Here is a 27844-nt window from a genome sequence, read left to right as displayed (position 1 = left end):
CCCCATTAGACAATCTACCTACGTTGGCAGATTGATAAACCCATACCATGAACACTCATATTTTAGGAGAAAACGCGATTCCCGCCACGTGACACTCCATACGAAAATCCTACCCACAAGCGAGGAAATCCAATACCACAGATACGGGTCGTAAATGCATTGGATGCCTCCCTAGTATAAATGAACAAAATATAGATGCATTGAATAGAATCATCATGGGGTTGGCTCCTGTCGATTGATGATTTCCGAGGGTGAGTATATAAGATTTGATTCTGGGGGAAGTTATCGTTTTCAGTGGTTGCGGGTAGCAAAGGGTATACAAAAAGCGAGGGGTAAGGAATATACAACATTTAATCCCATTCCATATCAGTGTTAGATTCACCGCCTCTTTAGATAAACTTGAAATGCACAAGATGGAAGAGAGAGATGGGGGAGATTGTGGAGGGGTGGGGTCAACAATAATTTGAAAAAAATCCGTGTCGACAAGGATAGTTAACTCCTAAAGCTGCTTGTTTATTAAAAACTTCAATAAATACAATAAGTGACTTTCTTCACGTTGGAAGAACATAATCCACAGCGAGGGAGAGAGAGAAAGGGGGGGGGGGGGAGGGGGCTCACTGACCGAAGGAAATTTAATTTTAGATGATCATTTTTAATATGCGTATGAATTATGCACTCCAATTTCATGTTACAACATACACATCTAAAGTAGATGTGAAACTCTTAAGTCATTCGCATACAGTTTGGATTACCATTTCCTAATATTTCGTACAAGGCACATTATGTGCAATTCCAAAGGACGAGAGTGCTTGAATGGGCACTCAGAAAACATTCAAGATTGATAATTGGATATTACGTAGATGAGTAACTAATGTACAGGTATATACTCTAAACCCCAGACTGCTCTGGGTGCCTGATGGAATGTTATCGACTTAACAAAGTTAATGCTGATAAGCCGATGGCAAGAATTACATTTACCCCCCACTCTCGGCTGCCATCCTTCATACAAGCAAAGTGATGCAACATCATTTTAAGTATGACTGACCTTGCAGGAAAGGTGTGTCTTTAGACCCAATTTAGTTCCGGGTCACCAAATAACAAACCCGGAAACAAGTCGTAATGATAGCATTTACGGTCATTTGAACCCAGTTCCTGTTCATTTTTACACAGAATCGGATTTTTGGAATATTCTAAAAACACATTTTTACAAGATCATTTTGACTTTAGGTGCAGGCGCAAAGATTGGGAAATAAAAATTCAATTCCAACCCAGTAGCTCCTATTCTTATTACAAGAGAATGAAAAAGGAAATAGCACAGATTTTTCTATCATCAGAGGTGCAAAGGACCTTTATCAAAGAAATAGTGAAGTTTTGTGGTATGCTCTCAGTTTCAAAGTAAAGGAACAAAGTACACCCAAAATTCTCAATACCTGCAGACGTCTCGAGCTTGAGACCCGTGAAACATAGCTGTGTAATTGATCGTATAATGATTTTTAAGAACGATTGCAAACAACCATCAATGCAATCAGTGGTAACAATCAATCTTATGGTCAGTTGCCAAGGCTTGTAAGCCCTGGACTCTTGACATGGAGAAAAGAAGAGAGATGGATATCCTTTCCTTCATGTCCTTTGTTCCAAATTACTGGAACAAATAATCAAAGAGATATTTAAATCAAGGGATGGAAGAAACTAAATTGATAAATGTGTGTGTCTACCTGTTGACAAGGACTAATTTATCATGCAAGAGGAAGACACTAATGAACAGTGTGTGTGAGTAGCTGACCGATGGGAATAAGTGCCCAGAGAAATGCTGTATTTAATGAGCTAAACCGAGACGGGTATTTAGAATTGAAGCTGAAAAAGGAGTTTTTAAGATCATCCATTTCCCTAAAGGTTGTCGGGTTGATGTTAAAGAGAGCGCTTGTTAAGTACGTGGTTAGAACAAAGCAGAGAAGATCCCCCATAAGTTTGATTGTGAGCATGATTCGGTATTGCGATAAGTGCCACATGCAGCTATTAAAACTTCACAAGAACGAAATGTACTTCGACTTCAATAAATCATTCATGCAGTATGAGCGCATGCTTTACAGTTTAGTAGGATTCTTTAAAAACACGTTGAAGGGAATTATCGACGGGTAAAAAGCTATAGCCTAACGATGCTCTCGATTTATTAGTCTTGTTGAGAACATTCTTCCGTTTCGTGGGTTGCCATGAGAACATAGGAGTTCATCCCTTGCGATCCTTGACAGTTCTCAAATAATGACAGCATTGATAGAGATATCGGGTAGACAGAAAAGAGTGAATGGCCCACGACTGTACCCCCACGTATCACTATACACGTTCTATTTCTGTATCCCCCCTCCCCTCTCTTCGTTTTAAGTCATGCCTAAAGATGCCGACTCTGGACCAATCAAAACTTTTGCAAAGTTTCGGAGGGTTTCTTTTCATTTCAGTCGGTGTCGTTGGTGTTAATATCATAGCATAATGTTTTGTTAATTACTTAATTTCAACTCTTCCACGTCCCATTTGTTTATACACCCCTCTATATCCCTCTATACCGTCATTCTTGATGCATGTCTTCCACCCCCTCCCCCCTCTCTCTCTCTTCCACTGGCATTTTCCATCATCTTTCCGTTTTCATCTCTTTTTCTTGTTGGCCTTTCCCTTACCCCCTTATGACGTCATATCCCCAGAACATGCAAGTCTGAAATAACATAGTAATTGTCCATTACCGTTATTCACTCAAAGCTCAGAATGTGATTTAATGGCATGAAGAGGAGGAGCATGATGTATTATTAACTCATGTTTGCGGGCATAGTCACGAACCTCGGTCACTTCGTTTACTGTGCCCCATTGCCTGACCTATACAAAACATAATTGACTATTTTACTGTTTTACATCCATGTCGTGTCTCTATTATCATATTCAGCTGATGAATATCATATATTGCATTTTAATCATAATCATTTTGACCTACAAATATCACCGAAAATCGGTTTCATATTAAATTCTATTTTTGCGGGGTGTTATCTATTCCAGGGGGTAGGTACTAAATATGAAAAGTTTCTCACATCATTTTTTATTATACGACTCTTTCCTTAGTTATTCGAACATACTTCCCCCAAGTATATGCTTTGGAACATCGTGAAATTTACTGTTAGAAGGCAAATGAAAAAGAAAATTATGTCTCAATTTGTTCTATAATTAGTTGAATTGTAATCAAGAGTTAATTTGTATAAAAGGGAGGGTAATATTGTCCGTATTATATCCGATGCCTTTTAGCAATATTCACGCATAGTTTTGATAAGAGCTTAAAATAAGTCTGAAGTCTTTCTAAATAATGGTTAAACTTGCATTGGACGCCAATGTATCCATTTATTTTGCCGTCTATGTAAATCGATTATAAATAAACTCTTGGTTTGGTGTTTGCTTCACTGAGATAATTTGAACCTTATTTAGAAACTACAAATCAATATCTGTTATTACCAGAAAATGTGATTTATACATTGCATCTCGTGTCTTTATATGTTTCTTTCTTGATCGTACAGTGTTCACGCTACTAAACTTTGATATGATTGAGTTGTACGTGTATGAGTTGATCTAAATTAAAATAGATTTATTCATTTATAAAAATAGTATATCCGAGGCAAATATTACTTGTGGATGTATTGACAATTTACACGCACGCGAGCAGATATTTAGAGGCAAAATCAATGAACAGGATATAAAAAAGGCGTTATTAGAAAGCAGTGATTCCTCCGTGTATTATATATATCTATATATATATATATATATATATATATATATATATATATATATATATATATGTATATATTTATTTATGTATAAATATATATATATATGTATAAATATATATATATATATGTATAAATATATATATATATGTATAAATATATAGATATATATATATATATATATATATCTTCATTGTTGTTTATCCTTTTCTCAAATCAGTAGTGAAATTGTCCATGCTATCCCTTATATACGAGCACAGGGTATTTTATAGAGGGGATGGGGGTGGGAGATGACCTAGAGCGGACGTCATCTCCCAATAGGCGCATTGAAGACACGTACACCTCTCATTAATATTTATTCTTCCTTCTCAATATTTTCCCATTCGTTCTTTTTGTTCTCTTCTTTTTCCACTTTCATGAACATTCATAGAAGTCGGCCGCCCTGCACCAAGGGACACCACCCCTGTAAAGAAGAATGGTGTATTAGTAAAAAAAAAATGTTTTAATCATCATCTGATACATTTTATTTTCACAAGCATTTTCATTAAAAATATATATTATTATTGCTCTTTGACGGAGACAAAATATCACTTCATCAAATTATTTTATTGTACTTGAATCAGAAATCGAGAAAAACATCACATCATGAACTTCATTAATGTTGCTAATACAAATACAAATAATTTATTCGATTGTTTTTAGTGGTTGCTCGTTATTCTCCTGACGTATGATACTGAAAGACAGTACACTGCTAGTGTCAGTTTGACGATATCGATTACCGTCCAAGTACGCCAAAGACTGTTGTTTCCTTGTCCATCTCCAAAGCCAACATGTCTACGTTTACTCAGAAACAGCTGGTCTCGATTTGTCACTTAGCATTTTATTACATTCCGTTGTCTTGTTACACATTTTCATATTGCCTTTCTCTTGCAGTGTTGTAATCCGGTATGAGCAGTATGCGTGGTAGCAATATATCAATTTACATCAAAGGGGTGTGTCACTTAAAACGTGTAAATAATAGTATATCTCTCTCTCTCCCTCTCATTTTTTTTTTTTTTTTTTTTTTTTTTTTTTTTTGGGGGGGGGGGTTATGGTATTCTTTCTTGAAAAATGAGGGAGTGATGTTTGTACAGGCAACACCCCTCTCCATAAATGGTTTAAGCTTGGGAGGTATATCCCAAATCCTCTGGATCTCCGCCCTCGTGTCAATCTGAAGACTGTAACACGAAGAGGCGAGATGGCTTTCGGAAATTATGTCACACTAAAGGACAAAGCGAATCGAAATGTTTGTTGATTATGGTTCATCTTGTTTAGATATGAAATAATTTGAAGTGCTCTGTCTCGAGTCGTGAGGAATTCAGATGCGCGTTAATGAGGGGCAGCTGGTTCACCTGAAACTTAAAGTTGTGTCAAACAATAGCCTTATGTATACAAATCTCATTTTGTACGCAATGTATACTAAAACATCACATGTTAAACGAAGGGCCCAGCTTAATAGGGAGTTGAGAGGGCCAGAAATAGAAAATGAACCGGTAGGTCTAATGTATAATTTATCGAAATATTCATAGGAAAACTTTATCAATTGACACCAGGAGAGCGTTTCATCAACATTTTGTCCGACAAGTTGTCAGATCTGACAACTTTCCTTGATTTTGATTGGCTATGAACCACCACTACTATGGTAACTGTCGGATAAAGCTGGACTTGTCGGATGTTTTGTCCGCCAAGTACTTTCATGAAACACTCCCCTGATTATTTTGTCGTACAGATTTCTAGATTGATCTTTCTTTTTTTCATAAAAGAATATATCATAAACTATTTCTCTTTATTACAAAGGAAATTATTCCTCAAACCATGGTTGCTACTAGAATAGGATCCATAATCTCCCCTGGATTGACAAGACTCAAAAATACCCCGGGACTATTAGAGTAAAGGTGATGAACATGATTGGGGCATCAGATCACTTTTCTTTTGATCCATCGGTAGCGACATCTATCAGTATTTTGAAGATGGTGTTTGCCTGAAGGAAATAGCTCTTCAAAATTCGAGTCCGAAGGCGATTATCGACACATTATCGATTGGCTATGGGCATCTCTCAAATTTAACCCGGATACATATCAAGTTATAGTTTAACACTACTGGGTGTCATTGAGACGTGTACTCATGTCATGCCAGCAGCTATTACATACAATGATTGACTTATACCAGAAGACAAGAGAAAGAGAAGGGGCTGATCGGGAAAGGAAATATCATGGTGAAGGCCATAGAAGTGTCAGCTTCAGAAACATTTGCAGTTTACAGTATAGTAATGGGATAGTGAGTGTAATAGGAGTTAGTAAAAGTATATAGTAGCAGCATCAGTAGTAGTAGAAGAAGTAGTAGTAACCTTTGCACGTTAAGAACCTACTGCATTATTCGTTAAGAGTAGGGGGAAACCCTGGTGAAGTGGTCCACCTGCGTATCGGAGACCTACGGGTCAAAGTGATTCAGTTGGTTTTTTGTCTCTTAGGCACAGGTGACGCCAAACAAATAATAATATTAATAATGATAACAACAACAACAATAATGATAATAATTATAATAACAACAACAATAATAATCTTAATGAAAATAATAGTACTTATAGTGGTGGTAGTAGTAATCATGGTAGTAGAAGTAGAATTAGTAGTAGTAGTAGTAGTAGTAGTAGTAGTAGTAGTAGTAGTAGTAGTAGTAGTAGTAGTAGTAGTAGAAGTAGTAGTAGTAGTAGTAGAAGTCGTAGTAGTAGTAGTAGTAGTAGTAGTAGTAGTAGTAGTAGTAGTAGTAGAAATAGTAGTCATGGTAGAATGATAATAATAAAAGTATTAGTAGTATTAGTATAACATTGGAGATGTCATTTCTTTTCCGTATTAACTCTCCCTTTCTCTCTATACCCCCATCATTTATTGACTTCTCAGATGTATTCTTATATTAAAGGTCCCTTTATGAATATTATGGAACAGCCTTTATAATACGTAGCACGATCATGCTTTCAATGCCGACGTTCTAAAAGCGCATTCAAATAAAAGCAATAGAAGCCTTGCCCTTTATAACGTGATAAAGGGCCATGACATTTCCATCCATCTAACATTTTCTCTCTTTTTTGTGTGTTTTTTAAAGTATTTTCATCAATTTTCCGAATTGGAAATGAAAATGCTTTCATTGCTCACTACGTCCATCATAAAAAAAGCTGTCGTGGATGTGAGAAAATGAATAAGTGCGAAAATAATATGAAGGTCGTTCATTATCAGAGGAATGATGAAATTAAAGAAAATGACTGTCATATCATATCGAACGACATTTTCAGGAGGTTTATACATGTTTCTTTTCAGGAATGCCAAACATAATTTCATTATATAATAAAAAGGCTGACAGCCATCAAACGTGTTCACTGACATTTTCAGAGAATGCATGGTTTTATTAGACAAAGGAATACGCAGGGTCCTCGGGACCGGATTTCAATAAACATTAGCAAAACAGTATAAAAAATGACAATTTGGTTGCGATTTTGTGAATGTTTTTGTGTATGTCACCCCCTAACTTTCAAAACAGATCTGCGGTCTCTGGTACGGTTTATTATATGTATCATTAAATGGCATCTTGTTCGTCAAGTCAGTATAATTAATCGATGCCACGATCCACTGTTATAGTTATAATTATATGATAGCTATTGTTTTTAGCTAATTGGTGTTTCATTACGGTGTAGTTAAGATACTTGGGGACAATATTATCGAAGGCCGTAGGCCTATATAACTTATATTTATATGAGCCTACATCATATTAACATAATAAACACTAAACATTTAGCATGGTTATACTATGAGTTGCATTTCGTATAAGCGTTGTTTAAGGTTAAATGGGCTACATTCAGGAATTTATCAAAGACCACATGAAAATATGTTTGTGTGCAAATACGTCCAAAATAAAACCTTGATGAAAATTGAAACAAAATAATTGGGGCAAGGATTAATTACCGAAATTACATATCATAATCATGATTCATGCACAGAGTAACACTACCACATTCATCCCTAGTAATGCCTTGTTAATCTCTTCAATTTCTATACCACGCAGCGGTGGATCAAGGAGGGAGAGGAGGTGGGGGCTACTAGTATAATTTTGTTTACTTGCCATTAAAAACAAATAACACAACTTTTTAATTCATTTCATCTTTTTAACATGTATCATTTTATATCAAGTTAATTATTTTTTTTTGGAGGAGGGGGGGGGGGTAATTGCCTTAGCGACTGTGACATTATTTTTTTGCTTTGCTTGTAATTTGTTGGGATATTATTTATTTCATGATGACGTTTAGTCCCTTTTCTTTGCATGGTAGAGCATTTTTTGTACGCCAGTGCCCTCCTATCACTATATCTATTCCGCATCCGCCCCTGTTTACATCTAACCACCCAGAAAGACCGTATTCCAAGGCTCCCATTATGCTTGATTTCATAAGCTCCCCAAAGTACTTAAAATGTCATTTCCACCCTGAATTCTGAATTTGATATTCATTTTGATTTGTGCCATATATATACTTTCACCCCTTCACGTCCTTTGTAGTAACTGTTTAATCTTCGTTGCATTATTGTCAGTCTATTTAATTCTTCAACTGCCGGTGGATTTTGTTCTACATTCTACAGAAAAAAAAAGTTTAAAAGAGAAGTAAATGGTCACACTATTACATTAAAGATACGTCAGTTACAATTTTGCGAAAGAGATGCTGACGTCATTGGTGACGCAAGTTGTTTTTCATTTGCTTCCGTTCTCTATTATGTGGTCCTTTCTCTTCATTTTCGGTCAAGTTTTCTGCCTTTCTTTACACGAAGATTACACTCGTGCATTTGCTGTGAAAGGTCAGTGCAAACTCAATGAGATCACGTGATACGTCCTAAGGTCTGCGTAAATTATAAGCTTTATAGGCAGATAAAGAATGAATTATGCACGGATTAATATTTTCTTTAATTTCAAGGATTTTACCATGAAAGATTTTGCACGAATACTTACAGATCTCGCGGGTTAGGGGTATCATAATTAATGGGTGTCCTTATCATTCAAATAAAATATTGGAATCTTATTCAAGTAATTCAAAGAAACATTCTCTCATAAAGAAATGTAAACAAGGGGTTTCAAAAATAATCTGGCAACAATTGCTCCGCTGAATTCCACAACCTAATTAAAAAAAAACAATTTCAACCCAGGATTTAACACTATACCCTATCCTACAACTAAACCTAAACCTAACAAAAAATCTATATATTGCAACCCTAACCCTATATCTTATAGACGAAATAAAGCCCGGATCAATTGTCGCAGGAGCAAATGTCGTGTCACCTAAGCTCATTGGCCCGTATTCTGAAGTCAGGTTTAACTTAGACCACGGTCTAACTCTTGTGTTAAAATTATGGGAAGCCAAAAATTAAAAAGTTCTGTTTATATTGTTTATTTCTTATGTTTACTATTTTGTTTCATTTTGCTTTCACAACGAAGAAAATACTTCAGTTAGCATTCCCAGACAATTATGAACAATTTTGGTGCCATATGAGTTAATAAATTGAATGTGTATTGTGAAGTATTTTTGTGCTCCAATTGGCTCTCCATAGTTAAACCGCAACTTTAAACCTGGGTTTAATTTAAACCCGAGTTCAGAATACGGGCCATTTGTGTATTTTTCGGTTAAATAGCTTAAATCAGCCTTTTATAATTATGATTAAATGTCTATATTACCGTTTTAGAAAACGAGTGAAAATGGGACTCTACATTTTCTGGGTATCTCGATTTCAACATAAGATGAAGAAACGAAAACGGGAGTAAAATGAAAAAGTTCACATAAAGCAATTAACATCCGAAATACCCCCTTTAATACGTCCACTACACTGATTCTTTTTTTTCTATTTTCCTTCTGAAAGAGTGTCAACGTTTATGTTACATTCACACCAACTAAACAGGCTCTCAATCGAACGATGGTATCGGTAATAATATTTATTCATTAATTTTTTTTTTTTTTTTTTTTGGGGGGGGGGCTGGACTAAGATAATAACAGCGCCTGGTTAATAATCTCGCCGAAGTGGACTCAATTTCAACGGTGTCATTGTGGTATTAAGGATCATTATCATTATTTTCACACCCTTAGTGAGCGTCCTCTGTAGTCGGATAATATTTATACCCTCTATATATTTCAACGAGTTAACCATGAGACACTTGACATTAACTCAATTTCATGAAATCTTTCCAGAACTGCAGTTTACCGTCTCGTTGCTTTTGTGAAGACGATTTTTTGAATTAGTACGGATTCCGAACAATGTCATTTGACTGTGACTAGGCGTAATAATTAAGACCAATACCAGCGTTCAACTTTAACATACCAATTTGTTTCTTACAAAAAATGGTAAGTAACGAAATTATTGAAGTATGTTAAGTTACCTTCCTTTCAGATGGATTATGATTATGGACGTAATTTTGAGATAATTGGGCTAATGCTGTTGAAAATACACATCTTATTATAATTGCTATGTTTATCATAGATCGTTAATTTGTCTACTAATGATTGTTTCCGTCAGTGTTCAATACATGACAATCGGTCAGAATTGTAGTGAAAGAAAGAAAAATTAAAAAAGAGCTATGACACGGAAAAGCAATTTTACAAGCAACATTAACACTAATATTTCCAGCTTATTTAGCATGTTCTTAAACCAAAGTGAAGTTATGAATGATTCTATGATATACGTGGTCGAGATCGTGTCATATATTTAACTAAATGGATTTCCAGTGAATGTGCTCAATTATAATGGTCACTTTTCGCCCGCCCAGACTTGGTCAACTGACCACTGCCTTCCACCTGTGTGATCACAATAGCAATTCGCCGAGTGTTTCGCAATGAAATGTATCGTTTGCTTTTCTCTGGGATGTACAATCAAATTAAACGATTTTTGTCATAATGATGAGGACATAATCGATCATTAATATGTTCGCCTCTATATTATGTTATACCGAGGTTTTTACCTGACTGCTAAGAAAGCACGAATGCTTGTGAGCAAGCAACCAGGGGATCAACGGCTTAAGGTCCTCTCCGATGACGTAGCTAATAACGTTATTTTGGCTTAGTACTGAGAAGCTAAAGCGTGTTAGAGTATTTTAATAGTCCTACCAAAACTGCACAACATAAGCCTATAAGTATGTTGACCTTTGTCTTAGTACGGGGCCCGTTGCATAAAAGTTACTATTATGGTAACTTTGCCATTCAGTGGTAACTACCATGGTTATACCGATCAACAGCCAATCAGAATCAAGGATTCCATGCAAGTTACCATTGGATGGAAAGATTACTTTTATGCAACGGGGCCCAGGTACGTTAAAAAGAGAAACACTAATGAATTACCTGACCCTTTTCTAGATCGTTTCGGAACGAAAAACATGGAAGTTGGGTTTACAACCATAACTGATGACTGAGTACCCTCTCCCTCTCCCCATTGCCTAATGGTGTTTCAGTGAAAATTGTGTCTAGTGAATGAGGTGTGTGTATGTGTAATTTCTTGATCTTTCATTAATGATTTCTCTTTTAGTACATGTAGTTCAACGGAGTCAATTACTTGCTTCAACGCTATGACCAGTCTCTGAATTAGGAAGCGATTTCTATTAATTCGTTCGCTTTCTTTAAATTACCGTTTTGACTGGGGAATACTTGAGGTTATTAATGTGTGCCGCACGTTTCCCCAAGAGTTCTCCAGCAAAGTCTTCTGTCTTAATTAAGGAACCTATAGGTATTTTTTCTTTCCCCCTTCTCTCCGAATGAGAGATCAGTATAAGCCAATTTATTGACAAGGTAAATCAAAGTCGAAGGCGCCGCAGGTTAAGGAATCTTCGGATCGTGAAAGACTGCTGGCGTTCTGACCCGCTAAGATATTGAGGTCGACGTCGACAGGACTGCTGTCGGGCAGCGATGCCGGGCAGACCTAATGTCGATCGAGCTTGATGGATGCAGCTTTGATGTTTGTTGGCCCTCCAGAAGAGAAAGTTTTAAAGGGAAAGTAGACCTTTCGAACCAATTTTTCAAACAAAACGAGAGAAACATCAATGAATGTTCGACAAAACCCAACATAAAAAAAATTATTTAAAAAAAGTTAATATTAAAGTTTTGCTTTCAAAGTCACGACGTCACTTGGAAAAGCTAGACATGTACGTGTAATAAATATATTAAATATCAGAGGAATTTCATTTTAGATCTTGAGCATCGAATACATCCCCCCCAAAAAAGAGGGAAACTCCATACCTGTTGATGGATCTTCGTCAAACTTGTTTTGCTCATTTGTTCTGCTTTAATATGAACCAACTTCAGGTCAATGTGACTTCCACTTGAACAACTAACTAAATAAAATGAATCAAGAACAGTTGTACAGAGAGCTTGGATTATCACTTAATCACGATAAAAGTTTGAACATAATAAAACAGAGAAAAAAAAACAAGGAAAAGGGGAAATTAGTATGAAAGGGGGTTTGTTACCAGCAGCGAGTATACGAACCAGTGGATATGATTTTGAATAATAAGCATCATATTGCGACAATATAAACTATTGAATGGATTTTCAATCTGATTTCTGTTCTTTGTGGCCTACACTGTTATATGTCGTCAATCAACAATATATCTACGCAATCATTCTGAATATTATGTTCCTATCTTTCAACGCGTACATTATTGAAACACATAGTTAGATCAAAATATCAATGATTAATTATCATATTAAGTTAGTTGATAATCTTTGCAGTACAGATTGCATCATTAGGACGGTAGATTTTTCATTGTGATAAAATGTCATTGACGTAATAATATAATTCGCAAGACTTTCGTCACTTAAGTTGACCTGAACGATAAAATATTTTTTTGTTAGTAACAATCTGACGTCAGTCATAGACAAAATATTTATTCGTTAATTCTTGTTCATCGCTGTTTGTTACAGGCAGCGCGTCTACTAGGAACCATCCGATATAATTTTGATACTACGACAATATAAAACTACTGATTTTCTGTTCTTTGTGGCATACACTGCATATTTCGTCAATCAACAATCTATCTACGCAATCATTCTGATTACTCATAATTATGTCCCTATCAAGATATCAATTATTAATGATCATATAATCTTTGCACCAAAGATGACATCATTTGGACGGTAGATTTTTCTTTGTGATAAAATTTCATTGACGTAATAATAAAATTCGCAAGACTTTCATCAATCAATTTAACCTGAATGATGAAAATTGTTTTATGTTAGTGACAATGTGACGTCAATGTCAATCATGGACAAAATATTGATTCTCGTTCATCATAATGCAATTAAAAAATAATAAAATGTTACTTCAATACTTCATAGAAAAGGCAAAACATAACAATAGCAACAACAACAATATACATCTACAGGATCACAAATTACCCCACACGGACACGACTGTATAATATTCATCTGAAAATAGTTGGAAAGTATGGTCAAAGGAACCAAGAACTCACATTCTGTATAAAAAATATGATTCCAATAACTGTAAAGTTTTCACTGCATCTTAATGTCGATACAAAGACAAGGCTTTGCCGAAAGTTGGGAGAGGGAGAGAGAGAGATAGAGGGGGAGGAGAGGAGGTGTGAGATGAGGGAAATAGAGAGGAGCAAAAAAAAAAGGTATAAAAGTAAGGAATGGAAATAGGAATATTACTATGTATAAGGAGACGAAAAAAGAAGGCAGCAAGAAGAAGAAAATAAGAAATATATATAAGAAGATAAAGGAGAAAGAGGAGGAGGATTTTAAAAAGAATCGGAGATTTAGTTTTAGACAAAATCCTATATTTAATTAACAAAAAAAACACTGCCTTTTCTTTCAAATATTTCAGTAAAGTCATGTGTGATTACTTTTATTGATCTGTACGTTTAATTCCTCCTTCGTTTATTTTCAGAATGTAACCGCTTCCTCGACAGTGAACCAAGGAAGAGTTCGTTCGATGTTATGTTTTTAGATCGACCAATCTCCTCACCATCATCGCCCTTAGCATCCACATCATCACTACCATCAACGATATCACCAACTTTACATTCAAATAACCCGTCGTCATCGTCTCCATCAGCGAGGACAACGACCGAATCGCCAATTAAAAGTGTGGAAAGAGACTCTTTACCAATCGATGAAAACGGAGTCGATCGCGAAAGATCAGAGAGCCATTTGTGCAATATTACGCATGCGTATCATCCCTCAGGAAGAACGAATCAGAAAGATGATATCGAAATGAACATCACTGTATTGCCATGGCAACTCATCATCACAAAGGCCAACCATTCATTGAGTATTAAGGTAAGAAATTCTTCGTACTTTTCAAGGTAACAGAGTGGAATTGATCAAAAGAAATTATACATGGCACTCTTGACATTAGGTCATAATATACAGCATATAATATCAAGGATGTAATCGTTCGAATTCTGTGATAATCTTGCTCTACCATATTGAGTTAATAACAAAACTTACACTCAAGAGGAAATCCAAGTTGAACATGATCAACATAAAGAAATTCCAATGCATATAATTATAAAGAAAGCCATCAATTTCATATAGATTCATGGAAAATATTGAATTGGTGAAATTTTTGTATAATCTAACATGTTTAAATTACATATATTTATAACTTCTTAACATTTGAATGATACGCTTATCAGGGGCCTATCAGTAAAATAAGACATCTACACAAAAAGTTGACAATTTGTTTTATAATGATACAATAATAATAATGATTCGTATTTACCCACGGTAAAACTGGTAGGTCTGGGATCCTGCCCATAACTAAGTCTTTGGTATGACTCGGCAGAGGATTGAATCCACGACCTCCCTTTCCTGAAGCCGGCGCTATACCACTAGACTTATCAATTATATCTGAACGAGCAATTGTGTCCACTGCAGTCCAGTGACTGGGTTAACTGTGAGCAAACCTTTGGTATTTGGTTTGAATGTATGCTATAGCAAGGCTATAGGCCTATTACAAGGGGAATTCCCTAGTGGATGAAACACCAGCCCAAACTCTTCAGTAGCAAATTAATTTCAATAGTATGCATGTTTCAGCCATCAAGAGGTCCAAAAACTCAACTTAATGGTTATGTGCAAGGCTACAGAGGGGGTATATCAGGTAACAAATTGTGAATAGTAGATTATCTGTGTTTGTATACCGAGGCTAGGCTCTTTTGTAGGCTAACGTTAGTCTCTGCGTTGCATGTTTTTGTGTGTTTTTGTATACCAACGAGCACTGCTGTATTCGTGTATAGCACCCATCACAGGATACTAAACATTAGATAGGCTTTGATCAATTGCAATTGTGAAATTGGTTCATGGGAAAGGGATGGAGAACAGAGAACTTTAGAATTTGACTGAATAGTGGTGGATTCAAGAGGGAGGGGGGGGGTAGAGAAAAGCATGGTAAGTATGTCGGGGGGGGGGGGGGCGGTGGCTGATAATGAGTGCTACTGCTATCTTGTTCTAACTTTTACTTATTTCTAGCCAGACTAACCCCCATTCCTTTAGAATACAGGCCATCTAACACCCCTCTCTCCCTCTTACATCCCTTGTCATAGGAAGATGTGAATGTATAGTATGCTTGTATGCTAATTATCATTTCTTTTTATTGTTATCTCATTTAACTCATGTGAATCTGGTATTTATAATTGTGGGCAGTTCTTGCATCCAGCTATGCACACTATATGCATACAATTATGCATTATAGGATGTTGGGCCCTACATTGCATCCATTGTTGAGCTACATATAGGCAGGTAGGATGTGTGTAAATCCATAGGGCACTAGACATTAGAAGTAACATTAAAATTGGTCATTACATAACACATCTGTATATTTCATGCATTTCTTTGTGATAAAGTGAGTGTTCAGATGTTAAAGAAAAGCCAGGAAGGTAAATTAAAAAAATAACTTAATGTGCCATATAATACAGGTCGCACGGGACTAATCACAACTGGCAGGCCATAGATATTCATTCGAGCCAACCCGTTGCTCAATTTTTAAATTTGATATTGCTGATTGACAAAAATGAATGAATATGACTGACAATCTAACACTGATTCTAGGGAGGGTACCTACTGAACTTACTTTTTCCAAATTGGAAAGATATATCACCATTATGGAACTATATTTTTACTGGCGGAAGAATTAGGGTCATTTTACTCTCTCAAGTGATGAATTTGGTCCCGGCAGGTGTAGTCTTCATAAATGCGGATTTATTATTAGGGCTCACAGGCCTAATTCATTTCCCATAGACTCGTGTGTTAAAGTGGCACTTAAAAAGAATTCATAAAAAATAAGGAGGAAATTCGAGGGTTGAATGTTTACTACCAGTGGATATGATAAATGTCTGACATTCCATATCTGACCAGAAAAGGGTACCTCGACCGGCTCATTTTAAAAATAAATCCGCATTTATGAAGACTACACCTGCCGGGACCAAATTCATCACTTGAGAGAGTAAAATGACCCTAATTCTTCCGCCAGTAAAAATATAGTTCCATAATGGTGATATATCTTTCCACTTTGGAAAAAGTAAGTTCAGTAGGTACCCTCCCTAGAATCAGTGTTAGATTGTCAGTCATATTCATTCATTTTTGTCAATCAGCAATATCAAATTTAAAAATTGAGCAATGGGTTGGCTCGAATGAATATCTATGGCCTGCCAGTTGTGATTAGGCCCGTGCGACCCTTATTCTGAAGTTTGTAGTTTAGATGATACCCGTTATTGCCACTGATTTAAATAAGTTGGATTTCCCTTTTTTTTCTAATACACAAAGTGTACAGTGTACTTGCGTATACACCGAAATGAAACCAAAAAAAAAAGCTGTTTCAGATTTATTCATATTAGTATTCGATAAATATAAATATTGCTATCTTTTGTTATTCCATTCAAGTGGTTCATAATTTTCACTTTAAAATTCAATAATCATATGCATGCTTTTCGGAACGCATGTCCATTCAATATCACTTAAACCCATACACCCAATTAACATGTATTGATCTATCATTAATTGAAAGTCGCTAGATTATTGATTGGGAGAACATTCACCTGCCGCTGGCTGTACCATACAGCGTCAAAAAGTATGCATGGACCTATTCCTCTGATATTGGTTTCTATCCTCTCTCTGGAAGCAACTTGTACGATGGGTGATAATTATAGAATAAAAATTTTCAGAGCCAATTATTATTGATTGTGGGCTATGTTTCTGTATCCAATCAAGTACGATCATGGCAATTTTTAGTCAATTATGGCTTAATTGATCTGCACAAGTGTTTTTTTTTAGAAATAAATTTTACCCGGATATAATCCTTTTATTTATCATGGTTCTCAGTTCGTTTCAGAATGTACGCCAGTCATAATCATGGTAATCATTATTAACAAATACATTTAAAAAAGACTATAAACCATTATAAGAGCAGACATGGTGTTAAAAATTATATCTTAATTCATATTTTTTGAAAATAATTTTCACTACACTACATATATCATTGGAATTCGATATCATTTAAATTTGTTAAAATATATATATTGTTTTCTTGACATAAACATGGCATAAATCACATAATTATCTATCCATTGTTCTATCATGTTTATCTCTATTTCTCTCGCCATTCTTCCATTTATTGTCATAATACTAATGATTTATTGATCAATCAAGAACCATTTCCCCCTCGTTTATACCACCATATCTACCCCTTCTAATTTATTTCCTTTTTCACTTCCTCTCTCTCGCTCTTACTTACTCCTTCTCTTTCTTTCTCCCCCTACTCCCTTTAACTCAACGACTTTTTCTGCTTCTCCAAGAGATCAATCCAACCTTTAATTTGTACCAATATTTATATCTGTTTAAATAAAAGCGCAGCCCGACACTTTGACTAATTGGAAAGCGCAATGTCGTCATCTCAGAGGCATTGTTTCTTCGCATTCAAGTGGATGGGGATTTAAATAAAAACACGTTTGTATATATAAAATGCATTGGCAAATCTTCTGTGACATAAGCCTAAGCTGCTAAAGTTGATTGCTCTACAGTAACGGTTATTACACCATTACAGCTTCTTGTGTAGTCAAAGAAAACGGAATAGCAGGAGGAAAAGAGACATTTTTCAACGATGAGGACAGAATGTGGTAAATAATACAGTAACCAATATACGAACATCTGAACTGTGTAAAGGGTGGAGGGGGGTATCAACATTATGTATGTAGGCTAGGTATTAGGTATTAAGGTTCCATGGATGGCGTCTGACTTTTATTACCCAAAGAACTTGCATGTGCCATCGTAACCCATGCATCCTTTGCATTGGGTAAAATGGATTGAACACAATGTTGAATAAAAATTATGTTAGCATGATTAGGTAATAAGGTTTCATGGGTATAGACTAGTATAAAACATATATTGCATGTTCTTTTTTAACGCAATATAAACCCCTAAAAAAAAGTTTGGAAATCTGTGTTTGGACATTAATTTCTCCCAATTCCCAATTTTACACAATGCATATTTGACATCATTTAAAAGATCATTTAATTCTCTTTACAATGATACCATGCTTGATATGATCATGCCATCACGAAAAGAGCAGGATTCGAAAGTCTTGGATGAGGTCTGAATTGAAAAGCTGCAAAACGAGCAGAAATAGTCGTGAATGGTCAATACCATGAATCAAGAACATGATCCTTTGTCTGTGTCAATAGAGATGAAAAACCATTCAAATCAAGCCCCTGCTTCTGTAGTGATGGTTCTGTGAGATAACATGGTTTGAGTCGTGGTTTGAAATACCCATGCATTGTTTGTTTGTTTGCTTGTGCAGAGGTGTATTTGATTCCATGTTAATGTTGATGTTAAGGTGCATGAAAATAATTAAAAAACCGCTGAGAAACCCACTCATCACCACTGAAAAAAGAACAGTGACTTTCAATATTGTGTCATTTTGCAACTTTTGAATTTTGACCTTGCCCCACATTTCGAGGCACTGCACCTCCATGTGAACGATAATCACATCATGTAGGGTATCATTTTAAAGAAAAATAAATGATTTATTCATTAATATTAATTACTCATTGATATTTACTAAAACCGATGAGGAATTATCGATCAAAGTCAAAAGAAACCGCTGAGAAACTCACTCATCACCACGGAAAAAAGAAAAGTGACTTTCAATATTGTGTCATTTTGCAACTTTTGAATTTTGACCTTGCCCCACATTTCGAGGCACTGCACCTCCATGTGAACGATAATCACATCATGTAGGGTATCATTTTAAAGAAAAATAAATGATCTACTCATTAATATTAATTACTCATTGATATTTACTAAAACCGATGAGGAATTATCGATCAAAGTCAAAATAAACCGCTGAGAAACTCACTCATCACCACGGAAAAAAGAACAGTGACTTTCAATATTGTGTCATTTTGCAACTTTTGAATTTTGACCTTGCCCCACATTTCAAGGTACTGCACCTCCATGTGAACCATAATGATATCATGTAGGGTATCATTTTAAAGATAATTAAATGCTCTTTTCATTAAGATTAATTACACATTGATAATTATTAAAACCGAGGAGGGATTATCGATCAAATTCAGATTTCCAAACTTTTTTTGAGGAGTTTATATATGACTGGAATCATTTTTACATAAAGGTGGTAATAATCGATAGATATTTTAAACAAAAATAAATGAAACTATTCAAGAAAGAATGATCCAAATTTAGATAAATAAAGATAGTTGATACTAACAAAAATACAGGGGAAAAGGAGCATCATAAGAACAAACAACGGAAGACGATAGGAAATGAGATTGAATAAAAATAGACTCAATGCAAGGACGGTATTACTTTAATACCGTACATACACACTGGCTCATTCTAACAATAGCCCGCGTGTACAATAACCATTCTACTAACATACATTGCAAGCGACAGGTAATTTCCTGGGCAGATATGTGATTTTGATGAGTACATGTTTCATATTGCTTATGCCAGAGAAAGAAATTATGCAGCACGGAATCAAGTTTGTCATTCTACCTGGTTCATGAGCATTAGATTGAAGACGGGGTACTTCTTCAGTATAGTGAATCCAGGTAACGAATGAAAAGGAAGGCAAGAAATGTTTAAGGGGATACACGAAATGTTAAATGAAGGAATGGTAGGTGAAATTATGAGACGGAAAAAAGGTTTAAGATAGGAGAGGGATGGATAAATGAATGGGGGGGGGGTGCGCGTGATGGTGTGTGAAATAGTGTTCGAGAGAGGGGGAGTGTGTGATGGAAGATCTCATAAAGTACAATCCACTTATAGCTTAAGTAAATACCGACTTTTGAGATTTACTTAAACATCAAATTAAATTAATTCAGAAAAAAACCTCAACGTTTTTTTCAATCAATATGTTGAGGAGAATGTAAATGTCAAAATACAATTTTAGGTAATTGGCCCGGAGGATTATTCATCATCTCGCCACTATGGTTTTACTACTTTTGTATTTGTGTTTATACGCCACCATATACTTATTTTTCACTTTATTATTTCGAATTGAGTTCACTTGAGTAGGTCTGTAATACGTTCATGGCCCGAGATAAGTAGATTGATGGTATGTCTTAACACATTGAAGAGGCTAGCACATGCATTTATTGCTTCTTCTTGCGTAGGCCGAAATAAATGTTTTGTTAAGAGTACTTTAGCGTCAATTCATGAATTGAATGCATCTTTGTTCCTCCGTTATGCAATTTCGAACATAAATATGTTATGGAAGATGTATGCTGTTCTCTGTCTCTTCATGCAATATAGAGTAGGCAATGGAATTTACTTTGGCCCCACCTTTCAGAATTAACAAAGGAAAAAAACTTATATGACAAAATAATTGAAAGTTGATGTAATTGAATGTGTAAACGGATATCATGATTGTATTCAAAAGTTTGGGAATACAAGATTCGGAAAGAAAAATATAATCGATTCATGCATAATTTGAACTTTTTATCCTCTTTCCTCAGGTTATATCTCCTCTTTCAAGATGGCGTTCTCTTAAGTCTAACCAGATGATTTTTAATATTATTTCAAACTACTTTTATTCGTTTTCGTAGTCCCCCGTGCTTAATTATTTCCCGAATACAATCGTGATCAGTGTTACGATTATCATTATCGATGTTTTTCTTTAATTCCAATGTCTCAACTTGCAGTGGACCGATACAACTGGAGCCGGGAGGTTAAAAGGATCGATCGTCCAGATAAATTACAGTTGTTGCTTCCATGGTGTTCTACTGCCGCCGTGTCTTGTTTTCAAGATCGCTGGATCAAGATATTGTGAGTATAACAATATATTTCTGAAAATATATGGTTTAATTAAAAAAAAAAAAAAAAAACCCTTATTACTAGTTTGTTGCAAAAAAGGTGATTCCAAATTCTTTTATGATTTTTCGTCAAACAGTTCGATTTGTTTCTCAAACTTGAAAAATAATGAATTCTACATTAACTTTCATCTTCTAATTCATGCCGCCAATTTAACTCGATAAAGGTTCTCTTAGATATATTTCTGGGAATAAGATGACGGAAGGGGGGGGGGTCATTTTGGAAAGGTGAACTATGCATCGGGGGGGGGGGGGTAGTCCTCTCCTGCTCAATTATTTACCGGGCAATGTGTGGATTCAATAATTACATTAGTTCCTGTACATTCTGTTTATCATTTCTGAACGATGGTAATAACCATTTTATGAATTGATTGCTATGAGTTGCTATGAAATTAACATTAAATCATCTTTTTTTATCAAACTGGCAAAATCCAATTCGAAATTCCTGTAGAGTGGAGAAGCGCTGGCATTCTTGAACAATCGCAACAACCGAGCATGCACGTTATAAACCCGATACAACCTAAGGCAATTCTTACTTGATTTCTCCTCATTCCCCCTGCAAAATGTCTGGGTGTATATTGTATCGAAGTGATTAATAAATAACCCATTCATCCTCTCTGAGCTGCCCGGTTGCCGACGACACCCCAGGTACCAAATCAAGTACCTTTCATCAAAAATCTTATGATGATATCATCTACGCAAATCATACCTGGTTTTGCCATTCTTCGTATATCCGCTGACTGGTGGAATTGCAATATAAGAACCTGGGATTTATATATTGCATCATTGGGATGAGTGATATGAGCTAACTCGCGCATTATATCATTAATGATGGGGAGGAGAAAATGAATCATTCCCTTAGGTCGCGAGTATGTAGGACATTGATCAATTACAATCTAAGTCACCATGCATGCAATTTTGCTCCGACAAAACGGTTATAATAAAAATTAGATTATACATTTCATATTTTCTGAATTGATTTTATAACCAAACAAGACCCTGTACATTTTATCTAATTTGTCACAATAGGCCTAGATCTACACAAGAAAAAAAAAGCTCCATGCAATTGATAACAAAACACTTCTATGGGCGATAAACAACACGAATTCCTCCTTTGCAACGACATAATTATGAGCCGGAGCTTAGTTCGGAATAATAACCATTACATACGGCATCATTCAATATTAAGATGCCTGCAGCTGTTTCGATATAACTTCATTCATCTTTGCAATAATATTCCCCTTCTCTCTTGTCTTGTTTTTACCCTGGACTTGTCCTCTGTTATCTCTTCGTTGGCCTCTCTTTCCAATATTTTCCTATTTATGGATTTAATTCTTTCCTTTTCATTATCATCATCATCATTAATATTACCATCGCCATTATGACTATCTTCTCCCCCCTTTTTTTTTTGGGGGGGGGGTGGGGGAGGGGTGTGCAAATTTCACTCCAATCCTACCAACTATTTTTCATGTCAAAGGTAGCTAGGGGAACTAAACAAATATATGGGTGATGGGAGGTGATCAAGATGGGAAGAGTGGAGAAAAAAGGAGATTAAAGGAAAATAAGAAGGAAAACAAATTAGAGATTTGAGTAATGTATTTTTATACTACCCATGACATTGAATGAATAAATATATATATATATATATATATATATATATATATTATATATGTTACCATTAGATCGTCTCTTGCCCCCCCCCCCCCACCCTGCATATATCATAACACCTTGGCGCCGTTCTCTGTTTTGATCAGAGCAGAGATGTAAAATTTTACAATTTCCTTCCTTTCTTCGTTAATATCGGAAATAAACGTGAGAAGAATTTAAAAAAATGGAGACGGATCGATTTCGATGTGCCAAGATATTGAAAAGGTGTTGTCTGCACTTCCAATTCAATACTGACTCTCGATACAAGAAGGGAATCAAAATAACACTGTGCAGGTGTGAATATCTGAAGATGGAAAATAGGATGCGTGTAAAAATGGGAAACATAAGAATATATAGACCTAATTGGTGCAAAGGCTTGGATATGAAAGATAGGCTTAGGGGAGATAGGCAGTTGCAAGAAGCGATGTTACTTTTCTAATAGAATTAAGCACATAACAGAAGAAGAAGAAGAGGCGGGAGAGGAGGAGGAAGAGGATGAAAATCTATTCATTCAAAATTCATTATTAATGAAATGGCATTTTATTTTTATACTTTTTTTTTGTCAGATTCTGTAGCAACCGATGTTCTCAGGCAATCAAAATCAACGCCATCTACGGCAGGGAATAGGTTAGGAGCGATCAGTGGTTCTGGCGATAGCATGACGTCAATTTTCAATACCTCGGTGACGCCCGGAGGACCAGTCGAATTTGTGACGAGTAATATCACCAATTCGTCGACGACGGGTGAGTATTACTCCATCCTATGAGGGATGAGAATAAAAGAAAGATGCCGAGGCGACAGGCAGGGTTGGCACGTTTTAAACGGTGTGTTTCAAAACATGTTTGAAAACACGTAAAACACCTGATTTTTTGACCCAAAAAACACGTTTTAAAACTCCGCATAGACTTGTTTGTTGTAAATATGCATGGATGTGACTTTATATGAATGTTCTTTTTTTTCTACTTTTATCAATTCAGTAGTATATTACTTTCTTTTAACTAACTAAAACTCTTTCTCAACACCACTCTTTTTTCCTCTTTGTCTCCCCTTTATTCTTTTCTACATTGCTTTGTCCATTGAGCAAATCAATCCATAAGAATATTCTCATTTTAAAAAGCATATTCTGAGTTTTCTGCTCACTTTTTGGGCATGGAAAGAAACACTATTCAAAATTAGCTCAAATACATGTAATAGTAGTACTTGAATGAAATGGAAGTGTTGCACAGGCATCAAAATATTTTACAAACAGCCAAAACTGACATCGTAATCTTGAGGTACACATAAAAGCAGGTGAAACTTTGCGCTTCGTAAAAATGTAAAAAAAACAAAAAAACTTTTAACAGTATAATCACCTAACAAACCTTAACCCTGACAGTCCCAGGCGACCTTAATGCCCCCTCAAAAACTTCTATGATAAATCCATAACACGACAGGGCCACGTCATATCGCTCAAGACTATTTTGGGGATGCATGAATGCTGGGTATGCGGTCATGATATAACACAAGTGCAATACAGACCCTGAATTACTCAAAAAACGTTTTTTCATGTATAAATCAAATGTAAATTCTCTTCAAAATGTGTATCTGTATCATTATGTGTACTTTTTGTTAATGATTCATTTGGAAAATTATTGACAATAGTTTCATCAAAAGATAATAATAATAAAAAACGTACATAAGAAATATAAAATAAACAGCTAATAAACATTAAAAAACATTTTTATACCAATTTTTTGCTAATATACATTTGATCAGAATTCCTCAATTAAAGAATAAGCAGATCAAAGGCACTACTTATAGATTTAAACTTAAATTTGTATTTTTCATGCACTAAAATTGGTGTAATTGATTCAAATGAAAGCATATTGATTTCATGAAATTAAGATTTGAAACCCCATAGACATGATAGACCATGTCATCTTTTACCATTGTGCAAATTCTCGTCGCCCCCCCCCCCAGATTGACAAAATGCCAAGAATAAAAATACCCCGGGACAACATGTATATTTATGAGGATTAAACTTATGAAATGTCACGCTATTTTAGAGGGGTTTTTTAAGCATTCAATTTCCATGATTGAATCATTTAGGGAAATATTAACTTTTCTATTGGAAATTCAGTAAAAAAATGCAGTCAGCTCTTACTTACTGTATTTAAAACCTCAAGAGGTTAAATCATACTGTATAGAACTTGATTTATAGAAAATTGCATAATTCGTTGGAAAAAAGGTTTTTAAAACAATAAATTTATTTTATTTAATTACAACCCTGACGACAGGATAGGCAGCGAGTGGGAAGACTCAAGATGAGGGAGGAGGATTCAGAATCGTCAAAATGGGCGAATGCATAGGGGCAGGATAGTTGAAATAAAGAGAGACATACAGAACAGAGAGAGAGAGAAAGAAAGAAAGGAATAGACTGGCTACTCAAATAAGTCATGTTGCAAAGGAGCTACATGCTGACTTCAAAGTCAGTCTCTCACGTCAGTTAAAGATACTTCACATAAAAACATGATTTTATGACTTCCACTTTACTCGTAGACTGAAAATGTATATGTTCGTAATTCGCGAAACGTTTTTAATCCATGTACCTATTTATTTCCTGAACCTTTAAGTACGCAAAGCTTACATCAGTATCCGTAACAGATCGAGGTTATAAAGAGGGAAAAAGAAGGAGAGAAGGGGGGGGGGGGAGAAATGAAGAGCCTGCCAACTCCAATTAAGTCACGTTGCTGACTTCAAATTCAGTCTCTCACGTCAGATAAAGATACTTTACATTACATAAAAACATAACTTAATGAGTTAAATTCCATTTCACTCTTAGACTAAAGATCACTTAACATCATTCCAAGTACCTCTTTATTTCCTATTCAAAGTAAACAAATATATACATTTATATTAAATATGTTAATTTACCGATATTTTTCAAAGAAAAAAAAATTATAACAGCGGCATAATGAGCCAATGACATACGGGACAAATTCACGTAAGAGATGCGGACTAGCAAAAAATTTGCGATAAATTTCCATATATTATTAAGAAAAATTATAATTTCTCTTTCATTTTCTCCTTTTTTCTTATCATACTCTGGAGTTATGCGTACACATTACTGCTTTTGTTTCTGTTTTCCACTTTATATCAGATGCAATGTCGGCATATGAAGAGCGTCTAGAAGTGATCGTGACAGGGCTTTGTGTTGGTGTTGCTATCCTACTCGCATTCTGGTTAGCCTGCTTTCTGATAGAGAAACGATCTCAGTCAAAATATATGTAAGTATTCAGCTGGTTTTGAAATGATCCCAATACCCCCCCCCTTCTCTCTTTCTGATTAAGAGAAATATTGATGTTAAATAAATAATAAACACTTAACATAAACACGTCTCCAACGGCATGATGGGAAGTCGCCGAGAGGTGGGATTTCGAAGCAAGCGTCAACACACTTGCTTCAACATAATTAAAAGTATATAAATTGTCAAGTGGAAATGAGTAATGCAATATCACTGACGGAATATGTATCATAATGAACAGCGTCATATATCCAGGAATTTGCATGGGGCAATGACAGAGGCCCCCTAAAGAACATAGTCGAACATGGCTTTACATTTTCCTTCCAGAAAATCTGACAAGCAAACGAAAAAAAAGTCATGATGATTTCAGCGGCGGAGCATCTATTGAAGTAAAATCGGCAGGTGTTAAAGGGGTGTCTTGAAAACTTACAGGAACAGGTTTCAAAATCCAGTTTAAAATTCAACACATATTCCAGGCATTATACAGCGGTCACAGAGTCCTTGCTATTTTCTCTTTGTTGTATTGGTGTCCATGACCTACAGGAAACGAGGATCCGATAAACAGAATGTATCACAGACCAGACAATATCCACATGAAGTAGCTACAGTAAGAAAAACACTCATGGTAAGATATGATGCAATCTACTACTATCGAAAACCAAAGAGACGGTGCCTTATATACTTGGCAAAGGCAAAGCCGAAGTCATATTACTGCCACTCATGATCAACCGAAGCTTAAATTAGCTTATTGGCCATTTAAACATGCTGAGGACGATTTCAAAATGAGACGAAAGTGCAACACCCAAATATTTAGAATAAATTCTTTGTTTTATCGCAAGCTTTAAACAATGAATGAAAAACCACTCCTTAGTCTACCAGCGCGTTATCAAAAATAATTTGTTCATTTTAGAGAATCACGTAAGTCTTTCTATGTTATTAATTGATAATAATATGAACCAACTATCCACATTTGTATTACAAAATTTATATACGAAGTTTGTGCTTTAAACACGGACCTATTCAAAATTGCAGCCGTCGAATTAATATTCCATCATCGTTTTGGTGGGTTATTTTAATCAGTCTGGCAAGAGACATTAAATTTTCTCGAGATATACCCATCCGATTATCAAAAACATGCATGATTATTCTTCCCGTGCGCAGGAGATTTACGACATGCCAATGATACGGGTAGCTCAATCAGATGAAGATGTATCAGAAAGCGGGTCGGGACAATCAACAGGCTCACGAGGTCGAAATCGACTAGAAAGCGAAGGTGACGAACAGAACAGCTCCACGAATATTTCGTCATCCGACCAACCGACCGGTGCCGATTCATCTTCGTCGGAGGATACGCTGCGTAAGAAGGAGACGAAGAAGAAAACGACGTTTGCCGATCCAAAGGTACATCTGGATGTTCCCAAGGTACAGTGTAAGCATGGGTGTCAATCCCCAGGGGAGAATGGGGTGAGGTGATGACCTGTGTTATCATCCCCAATAATATACGGTAGAACATAATGATAAATATGACGAATCATATGATAATACGGAGGGTATAGAAGATGATGATCATGATAATTGTACTTGGTAGGATTGATAATCGTATATACGCACGGCACGATGGCCATCAGTTATTTCTCTCGTCAACAAATGACTCAGAAAGTTGACATAATGACCTTTGTGACCTTTCACCGATGACCTTGATGGCCCCAAAAAGATCACTGACACTTAGACCAAGTTTGAAGTTGATCTCACATACGGTTATCAAAGG

The 27844-nt window shown here is 35.7% G+C and overlaps 1 protein-coding gene across 2 annotated transcripts in view; it reads left to right on the top strand.

The window, feature by feature from the left end:
* The first annotated feature begins 9966 nt into the window (after window positions 1-9966).
* The window catches only part of LOC129257684 (uncharacterized), a 21077-nt gene continuing 3199 nt past the window's right edge, over window positions 9967-27844 (top strand). Inside the window, exons 1-7 of one of the 2 annotated variants that reach the window (XM_064096572.1) lie at window positions 9967-10158; window positions 13709-14100; window positions 20979-21102; window positions 23360-23536; window positions 25933-26059; window positions 26620-26701; window positions 27238-27498. In XM_064096572.1, coding sequence (XP_063952642.1) covers window positions 13759-14100; window positions 20979-21102; window positions 23360-23536; window positions 25933-26059; window positions 26620-26701; window positions 27238-27498 — 1113 coding nt within the window. In that variant the 5' untranslated portion in view covers window positions 9967-10158; window positions 13709-13758. The remainder of the gene's footprint in view (window positions 10159-13708; window positions 14101-20978; window positions 21103-23359; window positions 23537-25932; window positions 26060-26619; window positions 26702-27237; window positions 27499-27844) is intronic. The other variant, XM_064096571.1, reaches the window with a different exon arrangement.

This window comes from Lytechinus pictus, chromosome 3, assembly GCF_037042905.1.
Source record: "Lytechinus pictus isolate F3 Inbred chromosome 3, Lp3.0, whole genome shotgun sequence".
Taxonomy (NCBI): Eukaryota; Metazoa; Echinodermata; class Echinoidea; order Temnopleuroida; family Toxopneustidae; genus Lytechinus; species Lytechinus pictus.
Note: the sequence above shows the minus strand (reverse complement) of the source record. Positions and strands in the feature narration are given on the sequence as shown.